The 9,903-nt window shown below is 40.6% G+C and overlaps 1 protein-coding gene across 4 annotated transcripts; it reads left to right on the forward strand.

Annotated features, from left to right (window-relative positions):
* Window positions 1-695: 695 nt before the first annotated feature.
* Window positions 696-9,764, forward strand: LOC307044924 (monocarboxylate transporter 9-like). 4 transcript variants are annotated; one of them, XM_079690374.1, is made up of 6 exons: window positions 696-800; window positions 2,025-2,282; window positions 4,445-4,588; window positions 6,162-6,257; window positions 7,012-7,890; window positions 8,154-9,764. In XM_079690374.1, the coding sequence occupies exons 2-6, from the start codon at window positions 2,084-2,086 to the stop codon at window positions 8,345-8,347; spliced, it is 1,512 nt and encodes a 503-aa protein (XP_079546500.1). In that variant the 5' UTR covers window positions 696-800; window positions 2,025-2,083; the 3' UTR covers window positions 8,348-9,764. The 4 variants fall into 4 exon arrangements, with proteins under 4 accessions (XP_079546500.1, XP_079546498.1, XP_079546499.1 ...); XM_079690372.1 differs by lacking the exon at window positions 696-800 and adding an exon at window positions 921-1,260; XM_079690373.1 differs by lacking the exon at window positions 696-800 and adding an exon at window positions 1,697-1,933.
* Window positions 9,765-9,903: the final 139 nt, after the last annotated feature.

Genomic DNA, 9,903 nt, shown 5'->3' on the forward strand with positions numbered 1-9,903 from the left:
CTTTTTTTTCCTTCTGACTTGGTTCCACTGTGTTTCTGACCTGAGGTTATGAGAATGGGTGCAATCACATGATGATATAACTTTATTATGCTGCTGCAGCAATGTGACCAAGGCGCTTTCGGCTCTTACCCAATCAGTATGAATGCAAGATGTGTTATACAATTAAAGCTATTCTCTCAGGGTGTAGGTTTATCATTCCCGTTTGTTTCCTTGCCTACATCTATTTAATTTGATCATTCTTTGTTAAAAGGTGATTGACATAATTCCTAACGAACCCAGAACCCTAAGTATATCCTTTCGTCATCCATCCTCTCTTATACCCTCAGGTTATTTTTTAATCTTAGTAGCCTATTAAGCTCTCAACATGTTGCTTACTATTTCTTGACCACTCTCATATTCAATAAGACTTGATTAACCTCTTGTTAGGTTTTAGTGCTTTGTGATTTCATTCAATAGTTTGTGCGTTTTTTCTTAAATCAGTGCTCACCAGGAAGAAGACTCCAGGCAGTGTCCCTGCTGCCGGTGCACTGTGGAGCTGTTATTACATCCATCAACCGGTTCAGACTGGACTCCTGGCAGTAAAAATGATGTTCCTGGAGAGAAGTATCCCATTGGCCAACCAGCCCCCATCGTCAGTACCCATGAACCCAATGCCTTTAGCTTGACACAAGTATGTTAAGATGAGTTCATCCACTTTAAAGATGTGTAGCCTATATGATTTATAGACTGAATTCTTATTTTAACTTTTTCTTTTTGAAGTGCTTTATTATAAGAATCTGAGTTGGTCCGGAAACCTACAGGTAAACAGTTGTTGTGGTTGTTAATTCATGTGTCTGTACGTGTGCATTTATTCTGATACGCAACATTTCCGATGTAGTTTAGAGAAAACAACAAGTCCTCAGTCTGAGCCATAAACACATGCAGCTGTGCGGTGCGCTCATCGCGCGCAAGAGGAAGCAGCGCCTTTCCTCCTCGAGCTGCGTTAGAGCGGCTGCAGGACCAGCAAGAACAGCTTTGAACCGGTTTTGTCGCCTCTACAAAGCACAGGAAAGGATGAACCCTGCGCCTTATTGAAGCAGAGTTCTGACTTGACACGCGGCTATCAAATATCCCAGCTCTGCAGCATCCGCGTGCTTGGTTATGTCTTTTGTAGTTATTTTGTAAGAAGGGATTTTATTGGCGAAACCATCCTACCCATGGAAAGTTCCCGCAGAGCGCGCGGCTCTGCAGGGTCCTGCTGCTGTTATTGTAGATGCTGAGGTGAGTGCCGCATGTGTTTTTATAACAAGAATAACAAGCAATGTGTGCCTGGGTTTGTATCGAAGTAATAAGATAACATATGGTCAGAAACTACGGTTATTGTTGTTAGGGAATAGAGAAGATGTCATATGAATTTAAAGAAGACCTATACTTTTCATCAGGATATTGTTGTCTTTTAACTTTAATGAAAACTTACCTGTTTACTCTCAACATGCTGTAAACCTGCTGTGTGAGCAAACACATCTGAAAGGAGCTTTGCACCAACCCCACATAAGGAAGTCTCATTGTAAACAAAGTGTGAGCAACAGGAGTTGATGTTGCTGCAGTGATGTCTGAAGTTGCTCTGGGCTACAAATTATTTATGAGAGAGCTCTAAAACATCAGTCAGCACAGTGGAGTCTCTCTTTAAGGGTCAACACTCACTCATGGAGGAGGCAGGTTAAAGGTGCAGGAGGGGGGCTCGAAGCAGTGCAGATTTCTTTACTTTCTCCTCCTCCAAGGTGTGGTTATAGAGACAGGAACAAAAGGGCCAGTTGTCTGTGGGTAACTTGCAGTCAGTCAGTGTTCAGGACCTCACAGGTGACTAGCCTGTTTGCAGAGGCTAACTGCTGCAGCAGCCTTTACTACATCAAGGCTAAAGTCTATGGGCTACACGTAAGCTTACATTTTTGAGGTCCGGTTTAAACACTGTTGCTGATTATTTGAAAATAATAATTTTCCTGTCAATTTTACAAATGGAATGTTTGTTGTTATGTCATCCACAGGACCCCCTTCTCTGCCTGAGCTGTAGCAGACCCCAGGGGGCAGCAGAAACATCAGTGTCATGGCTTCTTCTACTGATGTGCTGGACGGAGGCTGGGGATGGGCAATTGTTTGCGCCTCTTTCATGGCCCAGCTCCTGGCCTATGGATCACCACAGTCCGTGGGCGTCCTTTACCCAGAGTGGCTGAATGCCTTCCAGGAGGGCAAAGGCATGACGGCCTGGGTGGGCTCCCTGGTGTCCGGAGTGGGGCTAATAGCAAGTGAGTAGTGAACTTTGTAATAATGCAATGATCCTCACCATGGGCCAACATAGGGTTAAAGAGACACAACCTAACGTCAGTTTAATTAGATTAGCAAGAGTAATGATACAGCTGCGAAGTCATGTTACAGTGTCCTTTCACAGAGATAGAGCCAAATGGGGAAAAAAATGCAAAAATCTTTCAGCACTATTTTTCCTTCTGATGATTGTTTCTGGCATTTGCTAATTACATGCTCAGCAGTAAATTGGTGTTTTGGCATGACTAACACTTATGGGCAGGGCCGGTTCTAGCCAATTTGATGCCCTAGGTGAAATTTTAGAAGTAAAATGCTTCAATCTGGTGCACTTTGAGCACACAATTACTAGAGACTAGATCTAGGTGGTACAACTCTAAAATGCCCATATGAAAAAGATCGGTTTACATTTTATTAATCAAATAAGTATGTGATCATAACCAATAACCTACCATAGCCAATAACAAATCAATTTAGGCCTAACTTAGGCCTATTTTATTTTTGTTGTTCATTCACATCTTATTTTACCTAGTTAACATTAATGATGTATGCATATGTTTTTATCTCTCCAGTTTTAAACGACATTTTTGGTTTACTGTCCTATAGTATACATTGAAATTATTTCAAACCTGTTTATCCCAATAATTAATTATAAGTGCCTTGGAAATATTTGTTTACATAAATTGTGATCAAAACGTTTGAGACCCACTGTCTATACACTGACAGGGTCCTTTACCTCACTGAGCCTCTCAGCCTCCACCGTTGTCGTAGAAACATCTTCTTTTTATATCCGTTAGAGCAGCTAGCACCAGATGCTAATAACAACAGCGCCGGTACCGGTGCACCCTCTCTCTCTCTCTCTCTCTCTCTCTCCCTCGCTCGCTCCTACGCTCACTCGCACTTTGGCTGTGTTAAAGAGCTGCAGGCGCCTGATAAGTCAACATCCCCCACTTTGATCACTTACAGCGCCCATCGTACAGGGCAAATGAAACGTGAAACCGAGGTGAAAAGGGTGTTACATTTACTTAATTATGAATGTTGTTACCAGCGCAGCACCCCCCCAGATCTGGCGCTCTATGCCCAAAACCGGCCCTGCTTATGGGCAATATATCTGCTGACGTTTCATTTATGAAGAGATACCAAATCTGCTTAGCAGAGCAGAAAACACTCACCTTTACACCTGGCTTGTTTTCCATCTCAATCTCAATGCCACATGATACCAATGATAACTGACACACGATGCTTGATCAAAGTCTTAACAATAACATCCATGTGAAATACCAAGGAAGTTGTTTACTAAAGCTTTATTGACTACAGGTGTCAGGGAGTTAATGCATAACATCATTTTGGCTAGAGAGAAAAGGCAATGACGTAAATGATGGGGACTTTGTGGCTCCCTGAGCAGAGTTTCTGTAATTGTTATTCTCAGAGAGCAGAATTAGTGTGAGTCATCCATCCTATGAATGTGGGAGGATCACTTTGCCCTTAATCTGACCGTAGACGGAGGCAAAGAAAGACAGATTGAGGGACAGATTGGCAGAGAAAACACAGAGAGCTAACAAACAGTGTATTTGTTAAGTAATGTTATGTGTATGAAACTTAATACATAAAGAAAAAGAGAAGAGTCTGAACATATGGATTCAAAGTAAAATCTGGCCTGTGAACAAACAAACCCTTCCGTAATGTCTAGATTATTTCAAAGCTCGATGATTGTGTTGAGCAAACAGGATCAGTGATAAATAGTTGTCTTTCCACTGAAGTCAGAGCCCCCACCCCTACCCCGGTTACTTGCTATCGCCTTTCTCAAAGGGTCTATGTGAAAATCATGACTGGACAGATCCGGCTTTGGTCCGTGCCAATTGTTGGAAGCCTGTCCCAGCTGTCTGACAGCTGCAGCACTGCAGTTTCTGCTACACTTCCCCCGGTTAGCAAGGAAGGAAACAGTAAATATCGCATGACGAATGAGCCAAGTCATCTTTGTTTTTTTAGGAGGCCTTTGTACAGAACACAACAAGTAAAGCTGCCTGATATCATCATTATGTTTTGTTTTATAAACGATTTTGTTCCCATTGTCACTCTCTTATCCCCTCTTTGTATCTCTCCCCCTTTCGTCTCTTTTCTTTGCCCCTGTCCTTTTAACTTCTCCCAGGTCCAATCTGCAGTGCCTGTGTTGACAATTTTGGGGCTCGTCCCGTGACCATCTTCAGTGGCGTAATGGTGTCAGGCGGCCTGATGCTCAGTGCCTTTGCTCCCAATGTCCAGTTCCTCATCTTTTCCTATGGGATCGTGGTTGGTAAGGAACCACTTGATGGTCATCCTCAAGTACCCCTGGAAACACTGTAATACTCTCACAAAGACACTCAGGTAGAGCCTTGGGTCTTTTTATTATGAGAAAAATAATAAGTTTGATGTTTTGTCATGGGAGGTTACTAAGCTTCTGAACCCTCTTACATATGAGAATCTTGAAGCACATTGTATAATAATTTAAAGAAGCAGGGTACATGTCAACTCTGACTATTATGCAACATTAAAAAGTTGACTAGCTCCTATATTACCATTTAAGAGAATACCATTTCCACTTACAGCATGTAGAATCACACTGAGACGTGATACACGTGTGCACTTTGCACCTCTTTGTTTGACATTGCTGTTTGTATTTTTTGGCATGTTGACAGAAAAGTAATGATATGGCTTAGCCTGATCCCCATGTCACCCTTTGTAGCCTCGGCAGCCTTACCAGTGTGTCGGCGTTTTCCCAACACCACCTGTTATCACGCATTAAGAGACAGCTCAGCCGTGATAAGCCTTGTGAACCCCCTCACTGTCGGCACTGCCTCTTCGCAGAGGCATCTCTGATAGGGGAGGCCATGCATATTTCAAGACAGTTATTTATTTTTAGAGATGCGCTTTGATGATAGTTGTGGCTGAACATACACTTGCAGCTTGTTTACTGCTCCATCATATTCTTTTTTTTAATCTTTTACTACTTACTGTACACTGAACAAGAAATCATGCACATTGCCCCCCAAGTTTACAGATGCATGTACATTGTGCATACACCTTTGCATTGATTTCCTGAGTTTATCACATCCTCTAGGGGGGAGATCTTTATTGAACATTTTAAAGTAAAATGCTTCAATCTGGTGCACTTTGAGCACACAATTACTAGAGACTAGATCTAGGGGGTACAACTCTAAAACACCCATATGAAAAAGATCGGTTTACATTTTAATAATCAAATAAGTATGTGAAGATAACCAATAACCTAACATAGCCAATAACAAATACATGAAGGCCTAACTTAGGCCTATTTTATTTTTGTTGTTCATTCATATCTTATTTTACCTAGTTAACTTTATTTATTTATGCATATTTTTTTATCTCCAGTTGTAAACGATTTTTTTGGTTTACTGTCCTATAGTATACATTGAAATGATTTCAAACCTGTTTATCCCAATAATTATAAAGGAGTGCCTTGGAAATATTTGTTTACATAAATTGTGATCAAAACGTTTGAGACCCACTGAGATAACTTAGATTAAAGTTAACTATCTAAACACTTGGGGTCCTTTACCTAAGCTTGTTTACTGCTCCATCATATTCTTTTTTTAATCTTTAACTACTTACTGCACACTGAAGAAGAAATCATGCACATTGCTCCCCAAGTTTAAGGATACATGTACATTGTGCATACACCTTTGCATTGATTTCCTGAATCCACTGAAATACAAAGAGCACAATGTAACAACAATGTAATCCTTTACACTTTTTGGAATTTAAATAACACATTTTACTTGAATGCCCCCCCTTAACCTGAGCTAATGGAAATTATTTTTCTGTCTGTCTTTATGTTTTGTCCTACATAGGTCTGGGTTGCGGTCTGGTGTACGCAGCCACGCTGACCATCACCTGTCAATACTTCGACAAGAGACGCGGCCTTGCCCTCGGCATTGTCACCACAGGTACTTCTGCCCCCCCTGCCCTGCGATCACTGGGTGCACACCACTTCTCCATGCTCACTTCTTTCATGTATGAGCTGCTGGGAGCCTTGAGATGCTGAGGTAAACATCTGTAATGCAGCAAAGGCACTGGTGACCAGTGCCTATATATGGATTGGTTTGGAATCAAAACTCGGATGTTAATGGTTTGGGAAGGTTGTCATATACTTTGAAGCTATGGGACAGTTTGATCAGTCCATTATTATTTCAGAACTATTGAGCAATCTCACAGTCTTAATATGATGTGTCAGTGTACTCAAGGGTGTGTCAGTACACTGTGATATCACACAGATATCCTCTACTTAAAGATATAATAATTAATAATTTAAGAATAATTACAGAATAATTAAATATTTTTACAGTTTTCTTGCTTTTATATTTTGACTAGTTGTTAGAAAGCTTTGGGCAGACATTTTGTTCATCCTTATGTAGTTCAGTTACTTTTTCATGTTATTAACTTTCATTATGTCGGCCCAAGTGGCTGTGTCAAAAAAAGGTTACAATCTGGGAAGACATTAATAAGCTTAAGTATAATTTTTGTACCAGTTTGTTATAAAGATGTCAAATATTTAGACAGAAAGAAATATGTATGCCGTTGTGTTTAAAATGTGTTAGATTAAGACATTTAAGATTCTATACATAGTGGCTTCATTTTTTACAGATTAATATGTCTCTTTCTAACAAAAATATAAATGTTCTATCTTTCTCTTCTCACCAGGCACAAGTGTTGGAGCGTTCTTATATGCCTCCGCTCAGAACGAGCTCATCGTGATGTACGGCCTGGATGGCTGCTTGTTGATCATCGGAGCCGTAGCACTAAACCTCATGGCCTGCGCTGGGTTCATGAGGCCCCTCAACATGCCAGGGTACTACCTCAAACAGAAGGCCGCCCTGGAATGCAACACAGAGGAGCAGCTTTTCGAGAAGCCCCCACTGGATGACCTGACAATCACAGCAGGTTCAACCTCAACCACTCCAGATAAATCTCTGATGGTGAAGGAGATGCTTATCACCATTGATACCAAAGACTCAGCCGTTCAGACAGAGAAAAAGAAAAGCAGTTTCCTGGCTGGGTTGGCCATCATTAAAGTCATCAAGAAGAAGCAGCAGGCTTATTCCAAGTACATGCACTCCATGTATGAGATCATGCAGGACCAATCGATGATGTCCTTCTGCATTAGCATCTTCCTGTTCAGTCTGGGGGCTTTCCCTCCTGTGCTCTTTATAGAGGATGTGGCGATGAGCCAAGGACTCATGGAAGAAGTTAGTGTCATTCCTTTGGTATCAATAGGGGCTATCGCCTCTTGTGCTGGTAAACTACTGCTGGGTATGCTGGTGGACATCAAGTGGATTAATGGCATCTTTCTGTATGCCTTCACCATGTTTGCTGGAGGTTTGGCACTGTTCCTTATCCCTCTCACTAAGAGTTATCTGGGACTTCAGATCCTGTCCTTCGTCCTGGGTTTCTTCTCTGGAAACTGGTCTCTCACCTCCTACATTACCACTAAGATCGTTGGCTTGGACAAACTGACTCAAGCCCACGGCATCCTCATGTTCTTCGGGGGCTTTGGGATCATGTTGGGACCCCCTGTTGTAGGTAGGAAGGCTATCTACATTTGCAATTGTATTGGTTGGATAGAGGTCTGTAGATATTTTTATTCTGTTAAAAAAAAAACTAACATTGTGCCATGTTTTAAGAGACAATAAAAAAAACAAATGTTGAATCAGACAGGCAGAGCAAGTAGAAGGGCTTGTTGACTTCAATAGAGCCAGCTTGTCTTAATATAGCTGCCTGCTGTATGTGCTGAGAATTCCTGCTGACTCTGCTCACAATGTCTGTTTCTTCTCATCACTTTCCAGGGTGGTTCTTTGACTGGACGCAGTCATATGACTTGGCGTTCTACTTCAGTGGGGCCTGCGTGGAACTGGGAGCGGTAATTCTCCTTCTGCTAAACCTGCCCTGCTGGAAAAGGAAGTCCGCCAAGTCCTCTGAGAGTGACAGACCAGAAGTCCAGTACACCAGCAACTGTGACAAAGTTGCCTCTGTAGCCTGAGTTTAAACACCTTTCATAAAGACTCATATCTCACACCTACTGCCAAGCTATTTTCCGCTGATACCCAAACCTTCTCTGGGAGGACTTCATTTCGTTGACTTTGCAGGTGTCCTCCTTACCTTTGCTGCCAGGTTCTAATATACCAAAATACTTGCCAGAGGTTTTGAAATACAGGCCTTTCTTCTGTACGTTGCCTGCATTTCTCAGGTTCAAACAATAGTGCAGATCTTTTTATAGGTTTGACTGTAATACCTGTGTTGACTTTAATTATTGCCTCATTTTACGAGGTGAACTGAACAATGTTGTTCAACTCCCAAATTTTGCATTGTGTTTACGTAAACACTTATTTTCTCTTCGCTGTAGCTCTTGAAAATAGACATATTGTTGTTCATATTACCTGGGAGAAAAACATTGTTGGTTTTTAATTTAACACAATGAGAACATTTCAAACCACTCTGAAACTGCACACAGAATTCTCCCAGGAATCTCACTGGAACAGAAAATATACAGGGATTGATGAGAGAGGGAGCGCTTTTTGATAATCATCATTTTAGCAACACATTTTTATGGTTTTAATATAATTCATGTCTTAAGTAGACCACTATGTAACTTTGCAAAGCATCAATGATAGTCAATGCCTGTCAACACATAATGCCTGTTGGAACAATTCAAAAGCCTTGCTTTATAAATATTATTTTGAATTCCACATACCTCGTGCTTCTAGGAATGAGAGACTTTTTGAAAAAGTTATGCTGATTCAAAAACATGTAAAGACAATGAAGAGATCCTACTGTATTTCCAACCTTAACAGCATGTTGCTCTTTGTGGCATGATTATCATGACATCTGCTGGCGATTCATTTTGACCAGGCTGATCCTTTCCCATTTCCCATTATTGTTGTGAGTGCTATATGTTTACGTGTGCATTGTGTGTCTACCTGTCTGCACACGCATCGCATACGTGCACAGGTTTGTATGTGTGTGCTATGGATTGTTTGATAAACTTTTATATTAGCAATAGTTTGTAAAGTCCTATGTGCTATTGCATTTTATATATGCACAAAACAGGCCATAGAGCTGTAAAAAGAATTTCAACGTTGGAAGATGATTATTGTGGTAATAATTGTAATGAAGACATTGCAACAGGCTTTTAGAATCACTTGAATGTTGCTACTACACCACTACAAATGTATTTTTGATAGTTCCAGTTTCAGGCACAAGGGTAAATCTGGGACGATAGCTTTTTGTGATGTAGAGAGTATTTACAAGGTGCAGATAAGCTAGAAATAGTACTGAACTAGAGGAGATACCCAGCCATTCTTATTTTGTATGCCAGTATTACAATATTGATGTGTATTATTGTTTTATTTAAAAAAATAATAATTGGCCAATAAAATATTTGCATTTAAAACTGTCAAGTGTGTGACACAGGTGTTTGCCTAATCTAAAAAGAAATCTATTTTTTTTCTTTGTTAAATTCTTAATTCATTCCACTTTTTTAAAAATAATTTTTTCACTTCTTTTTTATAATATTAACATAATAAATTATTATTATTA

Source organism: Notothenia rossii, assembly GCF_949606895.1.
Source record: "Notothenia rossii genome assembly, chromosome: 6".
NCBI lineage: Eukaryota > Metazoa > Chordata > Actinopteri > Perciformes > Nototheniidae > Notothenia > Notothenia rossii.

Bases quoted from the DNA above. Each gene is read 5' to 3' on its own strand.
- LOC307044924 (XM_079690374.1), top strand. From the start codon at position 2,084: ATGGCTTCTTCTACTGATGTGCTGGACGGAGGCTGGGGATGGGCAATT. The intron at 2,283-4,444 runs GTGAGTAGTGAA...AACTTCTCCCAG, and splicing joins CGGAGTGGGGCTAATAGCAA to GTCCAATCTGCAGTGCCTGT. The intron at 7,891-8,153 runs GTAGGAAGGCTA...ATCACTTTCCAG, and splicing joins GTTGGGACCCCCTGTTGTAG to GGTGGTTCTTTGACTGGACG.